Here is a 26,388-nt window from a genome sequence, read left to right as displayed (position 1 = left end):
AAGTGATGATCTTAGAATATGAGAAGTGATGATCCTAGAATATAACAAGTGATGATCCTAGAATAAGACAAGTGATGATCTCCCCAACTGTTCTCCCCAACTCCCCCATTCAAATGAATCGGAGCACCGCTCTCTGTACTCATGTAGCTTCTGCCTGTCCTTGATTGGCCAGCTACTTCCATTAAACCGAATGGGGAGGCGTTCTATCTGCAATGAGCTCTGATTGGACGGTGTTGTATGCATTCCTTGCACTGCAATTATTATTTCTGTAGGATAGAAGATTTCCCATAATCCTTTGCATCTCAGATGTTTCTGGATTATTATTACCCCCCAGCACCTGCAATGGCTTAATTTGCTGAAATTCAATCTTCCAAAAAAATGATCTGAAAGTAAAACTTTGACTTTGTGGGCAGCATTGGAGTCTGTATGCGGTCACAGTGGAATTTTCTCTCCGTAATGTAGAATTCAGCAGGTTTGCACCCTATAAAACAGAAAAAATCAAGCATTCTTATTGGCCCAGAAAAAAACAACCAAATCTGTGGCCTTGTCATGTTATAGGCGTGTGTTGCATGTCTCCCCAACCCCCGTCCCTGCAGCCAGTAATGCGTGGCGGTGTACGTGCATGAACCCTGGTATATGGCTCACCACGTTCCCTGTGGTGACACATACTGAAAGTGTTTACAGGAAGTCATTATTTTAGGTTGTTACAGTTGGTTCAGTAAAAAATACTGCAGCTTACCAGTCCTTATTAATATTCTTCAACATGATCCTGCCAATAACACACATCCTGTCCTAGGGTGACAACATTATTTGTAGTGTATCAATACCTAAGCAGCGTTGTCACCCTGGGATAGGAAGTAACTGAACATGGCTTATTCTTTAGTTTAAACGTTGGTCATTTCTTGGGGTCTGAGGCCAATGGTGCATGGAGGGAAAGAACAGAACTGTGAGATCATTGTAAACATGGCATTGATCAAATACGGCTGCCAGGCCAGATTTATTAATATTAAGGATTTATATAGCGCCAACATATTATGCAGTGCTGTACATTAAGTGTCTGAAAACAACAACATTTTCCAAAGGAATAGCGTGACGCCATGTGACCCCCGACGGTGCCCAGATGCCCGATAGAGCCAAGGGCCCCCAAACAAAAGTGCTAATCCTCCATTGTGTACCTCAGACCATCCCGGGGTCTTGGCTGTGTGTAGTCTTGTATTTCAGGCAAGGGGACCTGGATGTTGTCATCAAGCAGACCCAGACTGGATAATCTCTGCCATCTGGTGCCCAGAATAGTAAAGAAAACACAACGGTCCCTAAATAGCAAAGGGGGAGGCTTTATTTATACTGCGGGATTGTGGGAAGACATTGTTATTCCTGCATTTCATTCACACTTCTAGGTATAAATAGTCACAGGGAAGGTGGCCGGATCGGGGGAATGGGAGGAAATAAATATTAGAGACAAGGAGAATGTGTGGACGGGGGTCTGCAATGACAGGGGTCTGCCCTGTGGTCGCACCTCTCGGTCATTGTACACCCGGGGTGACACTTGTCTATGAGTTTTGTGTCAGAGCGGACAAATATAGAAGGATTTTTTGGTGAATCTCATGATTTTGTTGATGACGGTCTTTAGGTTGTCATAAATAATACATTCTCTTTCTCTTTAAATATATGATATTATTTTTCATCTGCTATGACCCTGCTATTCGTCAGAAAATAAATAATTCCCTAGGGCTTATGCAGCGAAATTTTGCATTTCTACAATTATGATCACATGCCCTTAATCACAAGGTCAGGGAGGATGTGAACGTTTTATTACCAGTTTTTAAAACTTTTTTTCCTATTTCCTGGGGGGGAAGGGGAGCAAGAAGTTAAACTGAAAACAAATAGGATAAACTAGGGGCCCCTCCCCATATCACTTATTATACTAGAAGTCAGTAAAATACATATCTGAAAAGTAAAAAGTTAAACTATTTTTACTTATCAAGTAGAGCCAAGTACAACACGGGCCAAATTTCCCAAAAAGCCACACCAGGCCATTTTCTGGGTCACTGGTCATTCAGTGGAATGAAAGGTCCCCTTTAAGAGGTAAAAAAACAAAACGTTTTGTTGTTTGGTTGGTCAGAGTGGAAGCTCAGCTAATGAATGAAACAAAGTGGATACAAAATAAACAAATGTTACTTTGTATGTCTCTGTGAATAAACATGTTGTCACAAGGTTCCATTAAAGCTGCAGCATTTACACAGCATATCCTGGCTGTTATTTTGACAGCTGGGAATTGATGGCCGGTGCCAGGGCTGCAGTACAGTGTCCACAACTAATAATAGGTAAAATCAGTCCAACAACATCAAAGTTCTTCTTTTATTTTTGTTGTAATATTAGCCTTGCTTTACATTTCATTAAATGTTTCTTTTTTTAATAGATGATTCCAGATCGGGGAGAGATCCTGGTAACATCAGAAGGAAGGAAACTCATTCTGGAAGTGGAAAGGAACCGGTAAGTGTTGTTGTCATCTACATTTGTGTTGCAGTGGAAACTCCAAAAAGTTAGAAGCTCTGCCTGTTTTTTTTTGATGAAAGGGGTCCCCTGTGGGTAAATTCTCCCCCACTTCCTGTCCAGGGGACACTCTCGCTCAGGCCCAAAGCTTCACCCGCTCGCAGTTCTCCGTGTCCTGAGCCGACCGTAATGGATCCGTCTCTCTCCCGCCTACATCCAGCCTGTGTCTTGGAGTGAGGCCTAGACAGGACGTGATCACGGGGAGGTTTGTGCCGAAGTCCGCACACTGCGAGATTGGAGATTTGTAAAAGTGCAGAAAAGCTGCAAATATCACATTATTTTTCCAAAAACAAAGTAGAACTCTGAAGAACTGGCTGGAAATTGCTCATATATTTGTCCCCAACTTTGATCTTCAATGTATTCCAATGGGAATTCTTTTTTCTATATTAGGATATTTATGGTTCTTCTTCCTCTGCCTAGTGTACCAATGAAGAAACGATGAGCAATTCCTAGAACCAGGAGAAGATAAAAGGGCAAATGATTCATTAAAAAGGCCACATAACCCCTTCATTCCCAAGCCCTTTGTGTCCCCTTCCGGACCTTTTTTTTTCATAGTTGGTGTAGTTGGAGAGTTCATGGGACCAGAATCAGCAGTAATAAGATCTGGGCCTCCGGTCTGTGCAGACTTTGCAGATTCATCTTCTCGGCAGTGTATTGCGGGTCTGGAGGTGCCCATCACGGGCCCGGATCCTATTACTGTCTGGGAGAAGAGACGCTTTGGCTTAAACAAAACCATCTGTGGGAAGTTGAAGTGGGCCGCTTGATAATAAGACTTTTGTTTAAGGGTTCTCCATCTGCGCTGTCTCTGGGGGCCCCATAAACCTGACTGGCCGGTGACCGGGTCTCGTCGGGACAATCTGTCTTGTTTTCTTTTTTTTAATGGTTACCAAAGCTGTCCATTACTGCCAATATATAAATTAATTTCCAGGGAAAGGATGACGAGCCAATAAATCAGGATCACAGCCTCCTGTCCTAGAAATCCCCGGTTGTTCCATCTCCTGCTGTAATAATCTTACCGATTAAACATAAAATTTACAAAGCTAATGGCCCCAGGATATGGATAGTTTAAAAAATGTTATATTATCTCCAATCAGATTTGATGATCACCATCACACGTAACACACAAACTTTTTGCTGGACCCACTTTACCCTATGGAGCCAGAAGGGGATCATTACAAATGGTAACTTTCATGTAAAAATAGGAAAAATGGGTCCAGCCTTTACTGGGGACCCGGTGGCCCTCTGATTGGGAAAGGTAGTGGGGGTTAAAGCATTGGAGGTCAGTCCTTCTAACAGGGAACTGAAAAACAGGAAGGGATTTAGGGTTCTGAAGGTCCAGAGGGGCTATTTGAACAGCCCACCACCTGATCTGGGTACCCTGAGATTTGGGGTGTAAGCCCTGAGACCCCCAACATGGAGATAAAAATCCTAAATCCAGGAACAAGCACATCCCCGGAGAACATCGTCTCCTACAAGTCCTTGGATAGGAAGGGGTAAATCCTGCACTCATGGCGGCCCAGGCGCTGCATTTTCTCTGGCTGAAGTCATGTCTTTGCAGCCCCGACGCATCCAGCAACACATCCCCTGCATACAAATCCTCCTTCTCTGCCAAAACACACAATAAATTCATCTCTCTTGTAAATTGTAATGTGTTCACCCAAATATTTCATTACTTTGTCCTGTCTCAGGTCATTTATTCTGCAGGAAATGCCATTTCTCAGACGGGTTATAAAAACCAACAATAATTCCATGGAACAGAACATGGATGGGTGCCCAGTGTGAGGACGGTGCCCACTGTATGGGTGTCCAGGGTGTGGAAGCCCAGTGTATACTTACTAAGGGTGTCCAAAGTATAGGTGCCCTGTATACACGGGTGCCCAGTGTATTGGTGCCTACTGTATAGGTGCCCAGTGTAAAGGTGTCCTGTATAGGTGCTCTGTATATGGGTGCTCAGTGAAAAAGGTGCCCAGTGTATAGGTGCCCCGTATATGGGTGCTCAGTGAAAAAGGTGCCCAGTGTAAAGTTGCCCTGTATATGCGTGCCCAGGGTATTGGTGCCTACTGTATAGGTGCTCTGTATATGGGTGCTCAGTGTAAAGGTGCTCAGTGTGTAGGTGCCCTGTATATGGGTTGCATAGTGTATACATGTTCAGTGTATAGGTGCCCAGTGTATTGGTGCCTACTGTATAGGTGCCCTGTATATAGGTGCTCAGTGTAAAGGTGCCCAGTGTATATATGCTCAGTTTATAGGTGCCCAGTGTATAGTTGCCCTGTATATGGGTGCCCAGTGTATATATGCTCAGTTAATAGGTGCCCAATGTATTTGTGTCCAATGTATAGGTGCCCTGTATATGGGGGGTTGGTGTACATGCTTAGTGCAAGGATGTCCCATGTATTGGTGCCTAATGTATAGGTGCCCAGTATATGTGTGCCCAGTGTATACATGCTTAGTGTATAGGTGCCCAGAGTCAAAGTATAGCTGGGCAGTGTATTGTGCCCCATATGTAGGTGCCCTGTATATGAGTGCCCAGTGTATCATGGCCAGTGTGAAAGTATCTGGTATATAGCTGCCCATTGTATAGGTGCTCAGTATATAGATGCCCAGTTATATAGGTGCCCAGTATATAGTTGCTTCATATATAGGTACCTACTGTATTAGTGCTTAGTGTATAGTTGCCTCATATACAAGTACCTACTGTATAGGTACCCAGCATATAGGTGACAGTGTATAGGTACCCAGTATGGGTGCCCAATGTGCGAGTACCTAGTGTAAAGGTAAGAGGTATATGGGTGACCCGTATATGGGTGCCCATTAAAAAAAGATTTCCAATGTATAGGTGCTAAGTGTGTAGGTGCCCACTGTATAGGAGCCCAGTGTAAAGTCAGTGATAGGTTCCTATAAGCACACAGCTGTCCCCGTGGGTCTGATTGGCACCCCACAATTCTCTGGGGGGACAATATGTACTGTAAGTAAATGCGGGCTATGATCACATGGGGCAGTACAACGGATTTGCTTTAATGGCGACTATGGCTGGGGATTTTGCTCACAGCACTGCTGCTTCATACATCCACCAAGAAAGACCAGCAGCCAATCACTGGCCACCAGGTCTGACCAATAAGGGGAAGGGGAGGAGTCTCATGCTCCTCCAGAGTTCTCTTGGCTCCTAGGGGGTAATGATGGACAGGTTCCGCGGGGGTGGACTTTAAATTGGACCTATTGGTTTTCTCTACTTGGTTAAAGCCCAGGTCCATGCTAGGCTTTTCAGGAAAACATTATATAACTCAAGCAATGCCTTATATAACCCAATCTGTGGTTTATATAACAAACAGCAGACTCCTCAGTAACAGATGTTGCTGATTGTACGCCAGCTCTGTGAGACAAAGTGAGAATCTGTCTTATATCTCTTGTCTTTGTCATCACCTCTCACCCCGGGGCATCAAGCCAATAACCAATTACAGGCCGGAATGTGAGACAATATCAGATTCGGGGTTATTAGGCTCATCTGAGATCTGTATATCTACAAGAAAGATTATTAACCATTGGCTTTCTTCCCGCAGCCTCCTGCTATCTCCCGGATTCACCGAGACGCATTATACCCCAGATGGTGAGATGGTGACGGTGACCCCGAACCACATGGTAAGGAATATGTCCTCCTATTGTGATATCTGTAGTTGCTACACGAGACATGCTGGGATATAAAAGAAGAGTTGGGGGGAATACTCTAATGATTGAGTCTGCTGGGGTAATTACCATCACAACCAAGATGGTGGCACCCAGTAGAAGACTTGGGGTTATTTGGTGTCTGTACAGGGGTGGATTTACAGATTCACATTATACCATATAATGAGGACCTAGTGCCGAGTCCATCAAAAACCCAAACAGTAAAAAGGCCAGCTAATGTTTCCTGAACGGGGGTGTTCCGTGTTTGGTGGGATTCTTCTATGAAGTCCTTCACATCCAAAGTATGTCCGAGATCTATCATGAGATCAAGATCTGATCCTGAGATTTGGAATTAGTAATAACCCATTTGGCACCCTCAATAGGTTTTAGTATTCAGGCAATATTTCCTTATTCAGCCCAGAAAGCCCAACCCGAATGAGAAAGGTTGGAAGTTGAAGACCTTGGAGAAGTCTTCCATCTGTGCTGAACTGGAAGTCCTCATTGAGTGAATGGGTGGGTGGGGGTATCTGTGTGAGTCCCAGGCTTTGTGATATTGGTGATCATCCTACCGCATCATTCACCAGACAAACTCTTGATATCCTCAAAGGATGATGAGATCTGCAGACCATTATTGTCTTCCTTCTACCCAGCTCTCTAACACACTTTGTTCTGTACCCCATAGGAGCACTGCTATTACCACGGCCGGGTACGGGGAAATGAGCAGTCCTCGGTGGCCCTCAGCACCTGTGAAGGGATCAGGTAATTTTGGGTCTGGAAATGAGTCATCATTGATTTGGAGAATATTAAAGTGGTGGATGAGTTCTTGGGGTTGGGAAAACCATAGAAGGGTTATGGTGACCATACATAGGTTGATGGATCCACCACTATATAAATGATAAATCTCCCTTGGCCAACAGTTTCAATAATAAATGTGAGGAGCACTCCCATTGGATGCTCATTGTTAGGGAGCACTCCCGTGCTGCTGGTTGGGGAGTGCTCCCTGCTGAATAATTCCATCTTTATAGAGGAATCAGAACCTCCTTCCTCCTGCCGGTGACCCCTCTAGTGTTTTCTCAGTGGTCTGATTGTCCTGGACACCAACAACAGCTTCTACCTCCATCCGCTGGCAGCGCCGGGCCCCAGGAGCCACATGCTGTACCGCACAGAACACCTACCTATTAAAGGTGGGGACTGCGGCCATGGCCATCACTCATCAACCTCCACCTCTCACCTCAGTGAATTCACATCCCCACCGGGCCATCACAGGGTAAGACTTCTTCTTTGGGGTGATTCTTGATCTGGGGCAAGCTGAAGTGTCTCCAACATATTTGAATATTAAAAATTGAATTCAGCCTGTGTTTGTATTTAAACAGAGTGTGTGAACTGAAATAAAGGGTCTGATGAGAGGAGTCACAAGACTCTCTCAGGCTCAAACAGTATTTTATGAACACACACAATTCCCAGGTGGGCAGGAACATAGCCAGGTAATAGAGCAAGGTACATATTACCTGCTTGTCAATAAAGGGGGTGGAGCCTGTACAGAAAGATATTACCTGTACATTAAAAACCGAGGGGGGGAGTGGTGTTAGGTGCGAGGTCTGTCTAAACACGGCTTTAATGTTTTTATAAGTCTGCAGATCAGAAATTCCAACCATAATGACTGAATTTTTAAGTAAATAACACAAATGGTATTAAAGCCAGAGGATCAGAAGAGGATCCCAGGCAGGCAGCATTTTCAGAGCAGTACTGGGCTCTATGTCATCGATCTATTGTTCTGGCTGGGTTGTAGCGCCATCTTGTGGTCATTTAGTATAGTGCACTGTCTGTTACAATGATATGATCTGTGTGTCTGACATCTCTGTGTTCTTTGCAGATGAAGAGGAATGTGTGGGGAGCTCAGAAGTATATGGAGCTGTATATAGTCGCTGACCATTCCATGGTGAGTGTGTACAGAGCTACAGAGGAGGAGAATATGTATCACCCCTATTTAATGTACATCGCTGCATAATATGTTGGTGCTTTATAAATCCTGTTTATTAAAAATATTAATATTAATAATAATAGTAATATTAGAGAAGACAACTAACATCTCCATCTTTCATCTGCTCTGTGCTTGTCCTCTCTATATTCTCATCTCCTCTCCTTCCTATTTCTTCTTTACTTTTCTCCTACTTTACTTTCTCTTTCTCTCCACTCCACTTCTCTTTCCCTCCCTTCCTTAGTTAACTCCTTTCCCTTTTTCTTTCTTCTGCTTCATTCCTCTCCTTTATTTTGTATCTTTCCTACTCCACTCCTCTCCTTTCTTTTCTCATATTCCATTCCTTTTCCACTCAATTGCTTTCTCTCCTTTTTTACTCCTCTCTTTTCTGTTTCTTTTCTTCTCCATTTCTCTTCTCTTTTTCTCCTTCTCCACCCCTCTTCCTTTCTTTCTTCTTTACTCTTCTCTGCTCCCTTTCCTTGGTTACTCATCATTACTCTTCCTTTACTTTTCCCATACCCCCTCCTCTCCATATTTTTCTCTCCCACTCCCCTCCTTTGAGTATTTCCTTCTTTTTCTTTCCTTGCCATCTCCTTTTCTCCTAATTTACTTACCTGCTTCTTTCCTTCTCTCATTCTCCTCTACCCTCCACCTCCTTCTTCCTTACTCCATTCCTTTCCCATCTTACTCTGTTTCTTACCTATTCTGCTCCTCTCTTCTCTTTCTCTCCTATTCCACTCCTCTCCCTGATTTACTCCTTTTCCTATCTCTTACTCCATTTTCTCAATCTTTTCCTCTCCTGTTCCATCCCTCTCTTTCCCTGGCTTTTTTCACCCTTCTCCCCATTTCTCTTCCTCTCCTTTTCTTTTTCTCTATTTTTTTTTCTTTTCTATTCTCCTCTCTTTCCCTCATTTGTTCTCCTAACTCATTCATCTTCTCGTTGCCATTCCTTCTCTCTTCTCCATAACTTTCTCCCCTAATTCGCTACGCACCCCTTCCACTTTTTATTTCCTACTCCACTTCTCCCCCATGCTTCTGTTTCTGTCTTACTCCTTTCCTTTTTACTCCTTTCTCGCTCTGTCACCTTCCTTCTCCTCTCCCTACTGTTTTCTCCTAATTTCCTTTTCTCTTCTCCTCTCTCAATCCCTGTCACCCCTTCTCCATTCTTTCCCATTCTATCACCTAGTCCACTCCTCTCTTCTTTTTCTTTCCCATTTCACTCTTCCTCCTCACTTCCACTATACTCCTCTCGCTTCCCGCTCCTCTCCCTTTTTCTCCCCTTCTTCATTCCTCTCCTTGTCTCTCTCCTACTCTACTCTCCTCCTTCTTTTTAACCTTAATTTCACCCATTTCCATCTTTGTCTTACTTTCTCCACTCCTTTACACATCTCTTTTACTCCTTCTCCTTTTTCTCTTGCCCCCCCCCCCGGCCTTTTATCCCCCCTTTCTTGACGCCTCCTATTTACTCCTCTCATCCTTTTTCACTTTTTCCGCCCTACCGACCTGTCTCTCACTCACTTTCTTTCCCTTTCCCTCCACCTACCTCTGCCCCCCCCCCCCCTTCTCCCCTCTTTCACTTCCTATCAATTTCCCAGACCCCCCCCCCCTTTTCTCCCCTCTTTCACTCCTCTCCCGATACCTTCTCCTTTTATCACATGAGACCATATACCTCCATTTGCAGACAATTGTATCCACTTTCAATGAGCTTTTGAATAATATAATTGGAAGTGATTGTAACAAGTGATACAAATCTACCATTGAGAAATTCGATTGGCCGTAAAGCTTCAGTTTTCAATTCACATTTCATGGATGTATCTTTAGAAATTGTTCACAATTTGATAGAACGACTCCAATTTTCCACCATGTTTGGCCGGGATTTCCTCTTAATGGATCCGTGGTTCCATATGAGATTGGCGTTCCATGTGTTTGACTACCAAGTTTCTCCCAGTGGCCTCCAATCTTTTTTCCTATTGACCTCCAAAAATTGGTGTTAGTAGGGTTCCTTAAGACCCAAAAATAATTGTAAGGGTTTCTTTAAATCTAACCAATATTTCTGTGGCTGACAGTACAGAAAACAGAACATGGACCTGGGAAAGACCAAACATCGCATCATGGAGATCTCCAACTTCGTGGACAAGGTGAGCGCAGAGACGTCAGAGATGAAGGGTGAGAAGAGAACTTCTGATTTGGATAATATCAATCTAAAGTTGTCTTCCATTACCTCCCACACAGTTCTACATGTCCATGAACATCAAGGTGGCCCTGATTGGCCTGGAGGTTTGGACGGCCGGTGACCAGTGTGATATTCGGGATGACGCCAACTACAGCCTGCGCACCTTCCTGACCTGGAAACAGAAGCTGAGGAGCAGGAAGAAGCACGACAATGCCCAGCTCATCACGTCAGTATAATGTCACACCAGTAAAAATCTATTCTATAGGAATAAAGCCCTCCGGTTATAGGAGGACTCACCTACCCGCTGGCTTACTACATCTCCTGGGTATAGCAAGTATACAAACCCAGGAACTTAGACCAGGGATGGTGCAAACCACATAATAGACAAAACAAGATAAAATATTAGTGATAATTATATAGATATTGTGTTATTATGTGTTTTAGTGGAGTGACGTTCCGAGGAACAACCATTGGGATGGCCCCGCTGGAAGGGATGTGCACAATGGAGAACTCTGGTGGTGTCAGTATGGTAAGTTTGTGACAGTACATGTCTCCATAATAAAGGATATATATCGGGAATATCCTGAGGTCCTATCCTATTCCTGGGCTCCTATACTTATCTTGGCTTCTGATCCTTATCCTAGTGTCCTAGCCTTATTCTGACAACCTATTCCTATCCTGGTGTCTTATCCTTACCCTGACATCCTATACTTATTTTCACATCTTATCCTTACCCTGACATCCTTTTTTTACCCCACTGTCCTATCCTTACCCTGGTTTCCTATCCTTATTCTGGTGTCCTATCCTTATCTTGGCATCTTATCCTTACCCTGACATCCTATTTTTACCCCGGTGTCCTATCCTATTCCTGGGGTCCTATCCTTATCTTGGCTTCTGATCCTTACCCCAGTGTCCTATCCTTACCCTGGTTTCCTATCCTTATCCTCGTGTTCTATCCCTATTCTGGTGTCTTATCCTTACTCTGGCATCCTTTTCTTATCCCGGTGTCCTATCCTTATCTTGGTACCTTATCCTTACCCTGACATCCTATTTTTTCCGGGCGTCCTATTCTTACCCGTGTCNTATCCCTATCCTTGCATCCTATTCTTACCCTTGCACCCCATACCTATCTTGGCTTCTGATCCTTATTCTGGTGTCTTATCCCATCATTGGCATTCTATCCTTATCCTGGCATCTTATCCTTACCCCCCTTGTCCTATCTTTATCTTGGCCCTTATATTCTTGTTCTAAATGTTTCCTAGTGTCCTATCCCTATTCTGGTGCCTTATCCTTATTCTCGGGTCCTATACTTATCTCTGCCTGCTATTCTTATTCTGGGGTCCTATACTTACCCAGGTATTCTACACGTATCCTGATATCCTTTCCTTACCCTGGAGTCCCATCCTTACCCTTGTATCCTCTTCTTACCCTGGCATCCTATCCTTACCATTGAATCCTATACTTATCCTGATGTCCTAGCTTTATCTTAACATCCTATTCTTACCCTGGCTTCAAATACTTACTTTAGCTTTCTGTCTTTACTTTGATGTCCTATCCTTATCCTGGCATCCTAAACTTATCCTGGTCTCCTATACCTTGTTGTTCTATCCTAATCCTTGTGTCCTATCCCTATTCTGGTTTCTTAGCTCTTAAATAATTATGGAACACTGCAAGGTTGTGGATGACATTTGTTTTTTGGTCATGGAAGGATCACTCTGAACTGTCCATTGGTGCAGCAGCCACAATGGCTCATGAGATTGGACACAATTTTGGAATGAGTCATGACAAAGAGTACTGCTGTAAGGAAGCAACCGCGGAGCAAGGCGGGTGCATAATGGCCGCTGCCACAGGGTAAGTCAAGGGGAACTTGGGAAGAACCAGTGTATATTATTGCTGTTTCATATTTCCAGGATTGTATTCCATATGCAGATATCTATATTTCTGGAATCCTGTATGTGCTATAGCAAAGGTTGTATGTCAGATGTCCTCTCTGAGTTTTATCAGCTCTTCTTCTGTTCCTCTCGCCATAGACATCCCTTTCCACGTAAGTTCAGCTCATGCAGCCAGGAACAGCTGCGCAATTACTTCCGGAAAGGCGGAGGGATGTGCCTGTACAACATGCCCAACACCAATGATCTGGTGATGGGGAAAAAGTGCGGAAATGGCTTTCTGGAGGAAGGAGAACAATGTGACTGCGGAGAACCAGAGGTACGTCCTCTCATGTTCTGCTGTACTTTTTATGTTTGGGTTCAAATCCATGGCTTGGTATTATTATTATGGCATTTGTAATATATAGAAAATGGAGATCAGCATTTCCAGTGCTTTTCACATGATCATAAGGCATTTTGCCACAATATGGATTTAAAGGAGAGGAGTTCAGGTTGGCGGACCCTTTTTTTTTCTGCAAAGATGATGTGACCTTATTATTAATATTACACAGTATTTACATAGCGCCAACATATTACACAGCGCTGTACAAAGTCCCTGATCATGGCATTAGCTGTCCCTCAAAGGAGCTCACAATCTAATGTGCTTACCATAGTCATACTTAATGTCTTTAACACAGCCTATGTTCAATTTTTGGGGGACAAGCCAGTTGACCTAACCACATGTTAAGCAAACTTTGAAGTTCACCAAGCCCATTCACTGGGAACTCAATAAAGTGAATCTCAGAACTGACTCCAGGGGGAGCCCTATTACTCATATACACAGCACGCAGTATTCCCATTGACGGTACCGCCCCAGAGACTATTACTAGCCAATAGGAATTATGCATTCTGTGAACCTTAGCAACTGGCTCCCAGAGGGTAACGCATACTGCAGACAGTGTTCCCGTTGGCTGGCAGTTATCATTGGCTGTACTAATGAATACAAGGTTTTTGCCTGACTGGGGGGTCGATAAACTCACAAACCACTTTTCCTACCTTGCAGGAATGTACCAATCCTTGCTGCAACGCCAAAGACTGCACCTTAAAGGAGGGGGCGCAGTGCGCACATGGGGAATGCTGCTCCAACTGTAAGGTAAGGACCCGATCCAGGGCATGGCTGACATTGGAAGCCCTTGCTATAGACATTCTATGTGCTTCTATTATTACATTAGACACTTATACTTTAACTACAATGTATAGCCAACAAAATCATAGATATTAGCTAATAGAATAAACGTACCTAATTGGATGTCCATGGTTGCCACTAGGTTGTTTGACGCTCTTTCCTTTTACCACTGGCACCATGAATGGTCAAGTTCTTCATCTTAATAGCTCACATTTGTTTTATGGAGCTTTGCTTTATGGTGCCAATTGGCATTGCCTGACCTCTAGATTGGAACCCCACTCATGGGATCTTAGCCCTGGACCAACCAGTTTTCTAAAATGGTTCTGTGCGTCTGGGTATTTCTATGTTCATAGTCTTACAACTTGAATTTGAAATTCTTCTTTAGTTGAAATCAGCGGGAACTCTCTGTCGGGAGAAGGCAGGGGGATGCGATCTGCCAGAATTCTGTCGGGGGGACAACGCCTTCTGCCCTGCCAACGTCTACATGATGGACGGGTCTCCTTGCGCCTATGGAGAGGCGTACTGTATGAACGGCATGTGCCTGACCCACCAGCAGCAGTGCGTTCACCTGTGGGGCTCGGGTATGTGAATGACATGTAATGAGTGAATTTGTTTAGTTAAAAAATTAGAACCTACCAGTGAGAAATCTTTATATAAACCTTCTTATTCTTTCCAGGTGCCCGACCGGCCCCTGATATTTGCTTCATTGACGTGAACAAGGCTGGAGACCGATACGGAAACTGCGGGAAAGACGCACACGGCCAATTTGTAAAGTGCAGACCCCAGTAAGTTAGGACTGGTTCCTGATTCAACAGATGCCTCCACTAGCTCTATTTTGAAGCTCTTTTAGGGCTCCATTCCATACTATTGGAAATTACGAATTCTTCTGTCTTTGAAACTAGGGATGCCAAGTGTGGTAAAATCCAGTGCCAAAGTAGCGCCGACAGACCCAAGAAGGACAACACGGTCTCTATGGACACCACCATAAATGTTGACGGCTATGAGGTGAAGTGCCGTGGGACGCATTCCTATTCGGTACAAGAAGATGAAGGAGACTCCTCTGATCCGGGTCTTGTAATGACGGGAACCAAGTGTGGAGACGGCATGGTGAGCCTGGAGGTTCAAGTCTGGACAGACCTCAAAATAGAGGTTGTCCAGCCAGTTTGGTTGGGCTTGTAGTCTAGGTAACATTGGTGATTAGCAAATACTCATAAGAGTCAACGGTCAAGGAGGACAATATAGAGAGTTAGAATATTCATAATTGCAAGAGACCAATGGTATAAAAAATGAAGCATGTAAAACGTATTAGAAGATACTACATAGTGGACAATTTAACATTTGGATTTGAGAGTCTGAATGTCCTTTGAAGTTTGTAAGACCCCAGTAGCTGGAATTTTCCATATTAGTTCAAGCCTTCACCCCACAAGGCAATGATGCAGGTATCACTAACATATAAATGGATTACCCCATCATTTAATATAATTTTAGATCCAGAGATGGACACAACACCATCGATGGTCTCTATAATGATTGTATCATTTAAACAGGACAGGAATCATGGTAACTTTCTTCACCGAAGCCAAAGACCTAGCAGGTCATTCACATTACCATCTGGTGTTCTCTTATGGGTATGGTTGGTCTTTGACTAAAAATAAAGACAGCAATGTATTCCTAAGGTCTCATTTGACCAAAGAAACAACATAACATAATTCTTATAGACCATGGGTGGAGATGTCATGACCATTGTGGATATCTATAGACAACCTTTGCCTGTGGTGAGGCTCCGTAATGGTCCAGGAATGGAGGTCCTAGCTGTATGAACCAAGAATTGTTAGTAATTAGTCACATTAAATGGAACTTTTTAGTAATGTGGAAATTGTTTACCACACTTTTAAAAGGCTTCTTCAAGGAACTTTGAAAGCCACAAGTAAAGACTTGTCCTTTAGCAATCAGCATTACAGACCTAGACCAGCGAAACAAGACCAACTATGTCCTTCATAAATGAAAGCCTGCATGAACGTAGAGTAGATACCTTATAAAAAGATTTTATATATCCAAAAGGAACCTATTTTATCTTTTCTTGTCTGGTTTCAGGTATGTCGTGATCGTCAGTGTCAAAACGCTTCCTTCCTCCAACTAGACCAGTGTTTATCTCAATGCAATGGACATGGGGTGAGTTATGTGGCCTTAACATTATGCAGGAAATCCATATGATCCATACGATAAATCACAAAGCCTTTCTGGGAACTCTGCTTGGAGACACAGCTGTTTCTTGGAATTAAAAGGTTGTGGGTTGATCAGAAGGGTTGTTCCTGTAAGTTGGTGTTTAGCAATGACATTTCCATGGTATATGGTGTTGTTGTTTGGATGGAAGTAGTTGTGAGCAGACAGTGAATCCTGAAAAGTTTCCATGGACTTTGAGATGCAGCTGTTAGGATGACGTTATAGCTGAAAGTTTTGATGGGGTTAAAGGATCCACTAACATTTTTTGTGCCTTGACCTCTTCCCTTACTTTTACTGTTTTAGGTGTGCAATAGTAACAAGCACTGCCATTGTCACGCTGGTTGGGCACCTCCAAACTGTGACAAGTCTGGCCAAGGTGGCAGTTTGGACAGCGGACCCGTTCCGGATGACTGTAAGTTTGTCTCTTTTAATGTTTAATTGTGGCAGAACTGAAGATCTCCACTTTGTCCAGAGCAAACTCTGTGTGATATCCAATTTTAAGAGTTTGGTGATGGTTTAGGGTTTGAGTGTGGAGAAAGTTAAGTGTTAGACTTAGGCAAAATGTTAGGGAAAAGTTAGGATTGGGACATGGAGAAAAAGTACTGTAGACTCAGGTAAAGAGTAAGGGAAAGTTTACTGTTTGGGACATGGAGGAAAAATACTGTTTTGACTTCCAGGGGCTCCACATCGTGACTATTGACTGGGTTCTTGATGGAGACAATAGTGGACCATGTTTGGGTAGTTTATTTGGTCATTTGTACTCAGGATGAGGACAGAGGGACAAGGACAGAGCATTGTTACCCTGTACTAAAAGTTGTCTAAAGGAAGCATCTTCATAGCGGGGTCACCAGGGATTTTTTAAATGAAAATTAAAAACAAAGTTTAAAATTACATTAAATTGTTAATCATTTTATGTATAGTGTAAAGTGAACCCCAATATAGTCTACAGGACAGTGAGCCAAAATAACACCTGTCCCGTCTCCAGTTACAGATGGCCTTATTGTCTTCCTACTGCTTCTCTTCCTGGTTGTCGTCCCGCTGGCGGCCTATGGCTTCTACTACTGGTACAAAAAGCCAGATTCTCTGCTCAGCAAGTGGATGAAGAAGAGCAAAGCCAAATGCAGGTGAGGGGGGATTACACCTTCCCTAAAAGTGTGATGTCATCAGCGTGACATCACTTTGCCTAAAGAAGATTCTGCACTCTCCAAATGTAATTATAGCTGCAGAACTGTCCATCCTGTTACTGCGGGGTTAGTCAACCGCCAAAATCTCAGCCCGAGGTCCACATGGTGATGGGCATGGCTGTATTACGGCAGCTAATGGTGTCGGATTAAGTCTCTTTTACCACAATAGGAGTGGAAACCCTGGCAGTACTGCTATTGGAATTGTAGAATGCCCATCCATCCGGAGTGCCATGCTGGCTGATAGTTGCCCCTCAGAGAGTAAGGGCAGATTGTCGTAATTACAGTTTTCTTTTTGAATTCACATAATTAAAATGTATGAATGGAAAGTGGGCAGACAGGAATTTGATGGGTATGGGGTGTAGAATTGGCAAAAGGTGATAAAGGGATGGATCCAAGAATGAACGGTCATGGGTGGTGATGGGGACAAGATGATGCCCTCTTTTATTCCACCGATACCTGTTTTGGAGATTTTACGACTGTGGCTTTCTTTTTATAAAAGTATGTAAAAATATATACATGGGCCCTCTGTAGGTCATGGGCCCAGGTGTAGCTAGACCCCCCGTAACTATGTCCTGGATCTTCTATATGGAAATACTAAACTCTATATAATGGTGATTTGTCTCCTTACAGAATGGGTAACGCTCCTCGGCAGCGGCCGGCCCGCGCTCACTCCAAAACCATCTTTACCCAAAACAGAGTTCCCCCAGCCACTACCCCACCGGCCACACAGAAGGTAACATAACACAGTGAATGTAAAACGTATCATGTTCACTAATGGATCCACATATAAGCAAATATTTGCAAAATCCAAGAGCCATGTGTATTTTAACTTGAAACTTAATGTTGACTGATCCATGAAAAGTGGGTTATGGGTGAAATGTTTGATGAAGAACAGCAAATTGCAGAAGGAAAGGCAATGGTGGCCATTGTCTTGAAATGCCCTCTTGGTGCTGCCATAAGTATCAAACACTTCGGTGTGGGAATTGCTCACCCCCCTGCTGCAGACAAATGGTTTCTCCCACCAGAACCTATGACACTACATGGGTAAACAATAGGTATTTGACTCACCCAGTGGTTGTACGGCATTATTAGTGGTTGACCTATCTTATACAGAGAGTGATGTGTTTCATTTTTGGCGTTGTCACTTTTCCATTTCCACAGAGCTCCTGGAGTGTCTTTCATAGTAAAAGCAGTACATCAGCAAGCAATTCACAGCCGGTCAATATCGTGCGCCCTCTACACCCGCCTTCCAACCAGACCACCAAATCCTTCATACAGCTGAAACCATCGAGGCCTCCGCCACCTGCCAAATCATCCCCTATCATTGTGGCAAAGCAGGAGAGCCAGCATGTCAAGCTTCTACCTCCAAAGAAACCACTGCCCACCTGCCCTGCCCGTACTCCGCAGGTAATCAGGCCATTCATTCATCAAGGGAAAAGCCCCTTGGGAGGCTAAGCAGGGCCTTCATCACTTTGGGACCCCATACTTTTCAAACTTCCTGTCCCCCCTCCATGTATAAAAGTTCCAACATTGCAAATGTTTTTTTGATCAGGACCCAGTACTGATGTACGCCCCCTCCCCTGCTCCAAGATGGCAGGACTTTGTTATAGCTCTTGAAGACTTTAGCCCTTAGATCTTCCTAACCTATCATGGGGAAGAAAGAAAGCCAAAGATTGAAGGTGGCCTTGAACTAATCCCTGAACTATCTCAGGAATAGATATTAGAACCTTTCTCCAGTCACCCTTAAATTATTAATAATTTCTAATTTTGCTGTTCTGTCCTTTAGCTGAATCCTCCACGGAAGCCGCTGCCTGGAAACCCAGTCCAGAAGAAGGACTGTTTACTGGTCATGACGCCAGTCACCAGCAAACCACCCACCGAATCCGCTACTCAGCTTAAAGGACACCAATGGTAGGTACCAAACTCATACGCCCCACATGGCCTTGATAAAGGGCCACTGTATTGAAGTCATATATCAGCTTCACCATGACCCACCATGTGGTTTGTAACTTTTTGTAGGCCAAAGCCAGGAAGCAAAGTTCAAGCAGCAGCAGCAGCGTTCCTCCAGAAACAATGACACCCAAGGTACTCGTATTGACTGTCTTCACCAAAAGTCAGGAGTGAAATTGTCCTGACATTTGCACTAAAAGGATGAGAAGACTTCCTTCAGATCTTTGAATGACGTATTCTCAGACTGGATGGACGTTGCTGTGAGAACGGAGAAATGGAGAGTATGTTGTGGTGTACTGCACTGGAAGGAACCCCCTGGTCTTCCTGGCTTTCTCAGCCAGCTCGGTAATAATAGCATTTAACCCAGGGATAATGACTTCAGATGTGACCAATGGATATCTTGATGGGGTGTCTGCCATACTGGAAGTTTTCTTTTGAGAAGGAAGTTTGTTCCCCAAAGCCAACCTAGACTTGTGGGACCATTGATGGGATCCTACAGAATTCTAGAAGATTGAATGCTCTTGTGACCAAAAGAATGGACATTCCCTTTCCTCATGTGCTAGTCATGGCCTCAAGCATTGACCGTGATTATTGTCTTTGATCATTTCCAACCATGCAACGTCCAGTGATTCTCTTTTCTTCTCCTAGGAGTTAGTCACATTCTACAGGACTTGAGCTTCGAGAGGCTATCATGGATGAGTAGATCAAAAGAACAAGTCTACCAGAACGTGACTATACTACTACGGGTATCCTTGACACATTCACCCATACAAACCCTTCAGAAATTGAGTGAATGTGACTTCTGGAATATAAAGAGAAGAGGGTAAACATCTCAGAAGGACCTTCTCTTTGGTAGGTTAACCCATTACAAAGAGTCTAGTTGAGGAATTACGATGTACGTATACTTTCATGGTGTTGTCCAAGCATGCTATATAATTGCCGATGAGTCCTTGATGGATCAGCCAATTGGACGACTTCCGATCTGTCGTGGCTTCTGAATTCAGAAATTAGTATTGAAAACATCTGCTTTGCCCATGGAAATGAACATAAATGGAGCACTTTACAGGTGAATCCATAATTGTTTTCATACAATATTTCCAAAATTTTAGGAAATATGAATCTTGCGAACCTCTATTCATCAAGATAGATAATGAAGGTGAATCTGATAAAACTGTGAAAAAGCTGTGAGATCTCAGCAGAGCTTCTATGGGCCTTGGTGCTATGTCTAGTTTTTTTCAAGGTTTCTATTCATAGGAATGATAGTGAACACACAAGGTTGGAAACAAAACCTATTTATATCGTTTATAATAATATCACATAATCTGACCCTTTATATAAAATTGTTTTCATGAAATTATTTATTTATATTGCAATGTAGTCAATACAGAAAAAAAGTGTGGGACTGAGCTGTGATTGGTTGTAGGTTTATAGTTGGACATATTGGTGGTTGGCCTGAGATATCCAAGGAGTACCAACGTTATGTCTGTTTTGTCTATCCTGCGGGTCTGCACTGATATCCTCAGCCCAATCATAGGAAACCCATTCCTTACTAGAATTCATTTCCTGTATCCGACTCCAGCCTGTCCCCCAGGACTGCCAGGTACCCCCCAATATTAAGAAATGTTTACAAGGCTTGTGCTCTGTCTGAGCCAAATCTCCTCGGGAAGTGCAAAGATTTTGTACTGCTATTTAATTGCTTGGTACTGAAAATTTTACTTTTATGAAAAAAATAAAGTTTTTTTATACAGTTGATGTGTGATAGTTTTTAATTTTAGCATTTGGTATACAATAAAGAGACTGTGCTTCTGGAATAGAATCAAATGCGTCGCTCCTGCAATGTTTGTAGAATACTGGCCTCCCCCACTTTGCAGAATGGTTCAACCCAATGGAGCCTACATTCCTACTGTGTCTAGTAATAAAGCAGGGGCTGGCGGGAGGAACCACAGCATGTGGCGGGGGATGCAGGTATTCAACACTATTGGAAAACATCTCAGGCTGATGGCTCAGACCCGGTATAAGGTTCTCTTTGTGGGAAAAAACCACCAACAATGATAGAAGCACAGGGGTGGGTCACAGCATTGGGACAAAGTAAAGGAAGAATCCGGGGGAGGGAAGATATTCTGTATGTATGGACACTGCACTAAGAACAGATACCGAGAATTACACCCGGGGTACAGGACAAGAGAAGTGGTACTGTGCAGAGTCCATACATGAACAGATACCGAGAATTACACCCGGGGTACAGGACAAGAGAAGTGGTACTGTGCAGAGTCCATACACATTAAGAACAGATACCAAGAATTACACCCGGGGTACAGGACAAGAGAAGTGGTACTGTGCAGAGTCCATACATAAGGAACAGATACTGAGAATTACACCTGGGGCACAGGACAAGAGAAGTGGTACTGTGCAGGGTGTGGCTTCTGAGGAAGCAGCTGCAGGCCGGTCTGTGCTCCTCTCTCTCTGATGTTGGGCTGCCCTGTGCGGGGAAGTTCCCCAGGAAAGCCCCAGGCTTCTGGGCCTAGTGATGGATTCCATATAACAGATTCTCCAGGTATTGATATGAAAGCTGGGAAATGTCTGATAAAGATGTTTGTCATGTGATGTATGAAGCATGAACATGTATCGGATAAACCTGTGCAGCAGATGGGAAGTTGTAGCAGCCGGGTCAGAGCAGTGTTGGGGCAGCACAGAAAGCTTTGCCCACCCCACAGGGGGCGACTCGGAGTCAGTCCACCCCACAGACAGGTGATGGAGGGGCAGCTCCGGCCCAGCACAGTGCAGCCATTTCTCAGACACCAAGGAGGATTTCCTTGGTACAAAAGACAATAAAGGAGAGTTTGAAAGTTTTGCTCCCCACCGGCCAGGTGCGCTAAGCAAAGCAAAGTAAAATCAGCGCTGAAAGTACAAAAAAGCCAACAAATGCGGCTCCGGGGGCCCCATCAGCCCAGAAATCGTCCCAGCTTTCTGCCAATACAACCAGCAGTACAAAGCTCCAGTCTGAGATGGGGTCAGCGACCCACAAATCACCGCAGTTCCATCCATCACCTGTAAGTGGGAAGGGGGCAGCACATGACATGGCTTCCAGTCCATCTGAGGACCCAGCAACATTCAAACACCCGGCAGAGGGGACCGGGCAGAAAGTAATAGCCTGCCAGCCTGGGCTGGGCCTAGCACAGAACATTCCGGCCCTTGTAAAAGAAATGGAAACCCTGAGGAAAGCAAAGAGAACAATCCAGAGCCAGATAGAGGGAATTTATAAATTAAAGCCTGCAAATCCCTCCGGGGGGCGCTGTATGACAACAAGGTGAAATCACTGGCTATGGAACTCGCTTCAGTGGTTGGAAAGATCGAACAACTGGGACCCATAGGAGAGACTTCTAAGAATAAAGATCCAAGGACTGAGGAAGCCACCAGTATGCCATGGCTAAGGAAATCTGTGTTACAGCAGCCAATATTCCCCTACCACCGATAAGACCGGTCTTATTGCCTAAATTCAGTGCTTGAGGGTCGTCGGACAAGCTGTCAACAATCTTGATTTCATTAGTCGACAAAATGTTGCATCATTTCTCTTTAGACCAGTCAATGTGTTCTTTGGCAAACTATAACCTCTGAATCGTCTTTTTTTCACCATTGGGATTTTGCGGGGGATTCTTGCCGATGCCTCGGCTTCACATACAGTAGATACTGGGAACTTTACACCTTCTTTCATCTTCCTGGAGATGATCATTGGGTAGGAATCTTTGCCATTTCCGCTATTCTTCTATCCCTTCCAATGGTAGTTTTCCATTTTCTTCATGGCTTTCAGGAAGGAGTATTTGAAGGCCATTAAGTGGTGGCAGTGGCCTGTAAGCAAGTTATCCTGGCATGTTCGGGTCACAATACAAGGGCTACCACCCACCTATAATTTCATCCTACCTGGCTTAAATACCATTCTGGGTTGAGCACTGTCCTCACCTCATGGTGTGATCTCCTCCAGCCATGTAGGGCTCCTTACTCCCTACATTTTCTCCATCCCCAGCCATGTGGTCCTGCCTTTGGACAGGTATTGATGGGGTCACTACCACACGAGTGCCCTTAAGTTACATTATTTTGGCACTCACTTTCACGCCAAGACTCCATGCTGGACTACTAACATTTCCAAAGAGTTGGAGAGCTGGACTACCATGTTAGGGTTTTATATCTCCCAGGTTAGACCTTTCCATTCCTCACATGATGGAACCTTTACTTAAGGGGTGATGGTTCAATCCAGTGGATGGTTCTCAGGCATTCGTCTTCTCATCCTTTATATCAGTCATTGTTGAACTTTTTAACATGGGGGAACTCCTGGAATAACGTTTTAGGTCTCAGGTCGTGCTATTGTGATGACTATATTCACCTTTTTTCACCCTTAGATAGCCAAAAAGATAATTGGAGTCATCTAAACTGACCTGAGGTGAACAGACTTCTCATAGTTTAAAGAAACCCCAATCATTCACTGGAGGAACCCTCAGGTTCCATGCATACCTGGTTAAGAAACACTGGGCTGTGTCATTGGACCAGGGGTTGCTCTCCATCTCATCAGTATTTATTTATATTAATAATAATAATAATAATAATAATTAATAATAATAATAATCAGGATTTATATAGTGCCAACATATTGCACAGCGCTGTACACTAAATAGGGTCAGAATACATCCATTAAGTAGTGTTCTCATCTCTGTGCTTTGGAATGTTCTCTACTTTACTCAGTGTTCTCCCCGGCCCTTTTTAGCTGGGTGTACCACCTGGCACTTTTAGTAACTACTCGGCTGTTCTTGGATGGTTACTAAAGAGTTGGGTCACAATTCATCTGCACCCGTCTACAGCTTCTTTCCACTCGGCCTAAAAAAAAAATTCTGGGTTGAACCCCTTTTTTTTATAAGATGGTTTCTACCAAAAACATCGGGGTCAAAAGCTGAAAAGCGCCAGGTGGTGCGCCCAGCTAAAAAGGGCTGGGGAAAACATTGCTGGCCCTCTACTTAAAGTAGATCTGACCCCTATGTGTGTCATAAACAAATGCTATGTCTTGTATGTTATTTTGTGGTTTTACCACTTTTTGAGTCATTTTTTTCCCTATCCTCCTGCAGCACTTTCTTGTCTGCGTGCACTGTTGCCAGCATTGGCTGCACATTATTTTTCCAGCCTGGGTTCCCAATAGGGACAATGTTCTGTTCTATGGAAGGGGAGGACGAGCAAAGAGCCGCCATGCTCTTCTCAATAGAAATGTTCAACAGTCATTCATCAGACTGCGCCATTGGGGTACTGCTGTACCCATGCTCTCTGGCAACAGTCCTGTGTATTTGTAGCCTAATGTTATAGAGATACAGTTTGATAATCATGTCCTAGGGTAAGCAGGCCTCTAAGAGTGAAGCCAATTCTAAATTTGGGAAAAAGGATATCCATTTTAGTTTTGAATATCCTTACATACAGTGTATGGCAACCATTCCCAACCAGGGTTCCTCCAGAGCATTCTAGGGGTTCCTTAAGCTATGGTTAGTTGACTCCCCAATTGATGGTACCTACTCAGTTTTGGGACCACCACCACTTTGCAGAATGAGCAAAGTGATCTTTAAAATGGTAATTTGAGTGGCAATGTAGAACTGGACATTCTCCACCAACCACCAAAGAATGGTCCATTTTCTGATTAACCTCCTGGTTTAGGCAGGGGTTTCTCAAGACCTGAAAATTCACAATTCTAAAAGGGTTCCTCAAGGGTAAAAGCTTGAGAAAGGCTGGTCTATGGTGTAGGCTTCACTTTGGAGTAAACCTACTTGCCACAAATATTTCTCTTTTCTCTTGGGTTAAGGATCCTCCATCTGGCTCCATTGTTGACAATGAAGACCTGGCATATCTAAACCCAAAATTGTAATATTTGCTTCAGCTGCTCTGTATAGACCTTTCTTCTCTGTGATGTTGGACTGGTAGGTGGGCACGTGGTATGGAAAATATTTACGTCCGAGCACACCTATGGCTGGTGGAACCTCACATTGATGGCTACATAGCTGTAACAGATCTAACTGTATTTAATGTTGGAGCCTTTTTTAGATGTCTTCTGTCCTGCTGCTTAAACCTGCCAACAATGAGATCCCCTGGGACAGGGGTCTCTGTATTCTCCCCAGAAAATGTTTTAAGCTGGGTGGGAGGAAACTGTGGGTGGGTGGTGGCCCCTGAATTGCAACCAAACAAAAACAGCCAGGTTGTTACTGAAAAGCATTGGCTGGTGCGCCCAGCTAAATAGGGCTGGGGGGAACACTGGGTTTGAAGTTGGTAATGTTAGATACAAAATGTTTGTTTTTCACAAACGTGTTCATGAAAAATGATCTAGTTCTCTTGTTATCATCAATGCCTTTTTTGTAACTGTTATTGGTCAAATATGTTACCTTTAGTTCTTGGAGGGAATACTATATCTGTTATTAACAGGATTTTATATCTTTCAAATTATTTCGCCCATGGTTATTGTTACTAAAGCTACGTACGCACGTGTAATAATTGTCGTTGGAAATGAATGATTAACGACCGATCATTTGATAATAATAAAGTGCACAACGACAGGCCAACTACACCGTTGAATGAGGAATTTCTGAAAACGAATGACTGTCCTGGCGTATCTGATTGGGCGTCGATGTTGTGTGTGTGCGGTTGTTCAGTGATCGTGTGTGATACACTTTCTTTGGTGCACGCCACTTCCTGCATCGTTTAAACGATCGCATCGGTGTACAATATTGGTGGAGTATATTTGAACGATCGCATCGTTTCAGCATGTACAGAATTGTGCACTATATGATTGATGGCAATTATTGCCTGGATGTACCTAGCCTAATTTTGAAGGGCATATTGAAGGTTGATGTATGCTTGATCAACAATGTTATCTGAAATAGGAATTCCCCCATCGTTGGATATGTGCCGGAAATATGGCTTAATGCTGAAGATGATGTACAAAAGCGTCTTTACCTATATCAGTTTCATTCCATTGCTGTGTGATCGTATTGATGAACATCGGATGTATGTCCTTCATTGGAAGACTCCACTTTACGGTGGTGACCTTGAGCCGTGTCTTTCTGACTTTGTCGCCTCTTTACAGCTCTTCACCACGGGAGGGATCAACATTGGAGCTCCATCAAAAACCACGAGAATCTAATTCTCTCAACATTTGTTGATTCTTTGCTTTGTGGGGTTGGGCTTGAAAAGTAACACCGCTTTAGTTTGTCTATGTGTGGGTTATTGTATTTAGAGAATTATCACCGGTAGCACCGGTATTTCTGTTCCTGCCTTGGAATTAGTGTTGCAGCTTTAGCAAAAGGGACAAACCTAGAACCTACCATGTTCTCGTGTGCTTGCTTGTTGTTGCATGCCTATACTGTATTGAGTCTCCAGATAAAATGCCCTGATGTGTTCCCGGTATAATGGGGAACTAGTTAGAAGTACTAGCCTATCACCACACCTAACCTAAAGGACATTTTGAGGTGCTTAGCATTTTTTCCTTAAGATAGTGTTAGGATTTTCTTCTATATGGCCTGGATTATTTATGCCCCACCTTCTAGATTGTAAGCTCTTTGGGGCAGGGTCGTCTCCTCCTGTGTCACTGTCTG

The 26,388-nt window shown here is 43.7% G+C and overlaps 1 protein-coding gene across 1 annotated transcript in view; it reads left to right on the top strand.

Moving 5' to 3' along the window:
- The window catches only part of LOC140327353 (disintegrin and metalloproteinase domain-containing protein 33-like), a 36,286-nt gene extending 15,761 nt beyond the window's left edge, over positions 1 to 20,525 (top strand). Inside the window, exons 3-23 of the mRNA XM_072406740.1 lie at positions 2,420 to 2,493; positions 6,111 to 6,189; positions 6,896 to 6,972; positions 7,291 to 7,480; positions 8,087 to 8,152; positions 10,258 to 10,329; positions 10,424 to 10,590; positions 10,809 to 10,893; positions 12,073 to 12,215; positions 12,395 to 12,572; positions 13,296 to 13,385; positions 13,804 to 13,999; positions 14,095 to 14,203; positions 14,321 to 14,525; positions 15,513 to 15,590; positions 15,945 to 16,053; positions 16,627 to 16,765; positions 17,456 to 17,558; positions 17,987 to 18,232; positions 18,612 to 18,736; positions 18,845 to 20,525. Coding sequence (XP_072262841.1) covers positions 2,420 to 2,493; positions 6,111 to 6,189; positions 6,896 to 6,972; positions 7,291 to 7,480; positions 8,087 to 8,152; positions 10,258 to 10,329; positions 10,424 to 10,590; positions 10,809 to 10,893; positions 12,073 to 12,215; positions 12,395 to 12,572; positions 13,296 to 13,385; positions 13,804 to 13,999; positions 14,095 to 14,203; positions 14,321 to 14,525; positions 15,513 to 15,590; positions 15,945 to 16,053; positions 16,627 to 16,765; positions 17,456 to 17,558; positions 17,987 to 18,232; positions 18,612 to 18,736; positions 18,845 to 18,902 — 2,589 coding nt within the window. The 3' untranslated portion in view covers positions 18,903 to 20,525. The remainder of the gene's footprint in view (positions 1 to 2,419; positions 2,494 to 6,110; positions 6,190 to 6,895; positions 6,973 to 7,290; positions 7,481 to 8,086; positions 8,153 to 10,257; positions 10,330 to 10,423; positions 10,591 to 10,808; positions 10,894 to 12,072; positions 12,216 to 12,394; positions 12,573 to 13,295; positions 13,386 to 13,803; positions 14,000 to 14,094; positions 14,204 to 14,320; positions 14,526 to 15,512; positions 15,591 to 15,944; positions 16,054 to 16,626; positions 16,766 to 17,455; positions 17,559 to 17,986; positions 18,233 to 18,611; positions 18,737 to 18,844) is intronic.
- The last annotated feature ends 5,863 nt before the right edge of the window (positions 20,526 to 26,388 follow it).

The sequence above is a fragment of the Pyxicephalus adspersus genome, chromosome 3 (assembly GCF_032062135.1).
Source record: "Pyxicephalus adspersus chromosome 3, UCB_Pads_2.0, whole genome shotgun sequence".
Classification (NCBI taxonomy): Eukaryota; Metazoa; Chordata; class Amphibia; order Anura; family Pyxicephalidae; genus Pyxicephalus; species Pyxicephalus adspersus.
The sequence above is the reverse complement of the archived record's forward strand: the minus strand, read 5'-3'. Positions and strand labels throughout refer to the sequence as shown.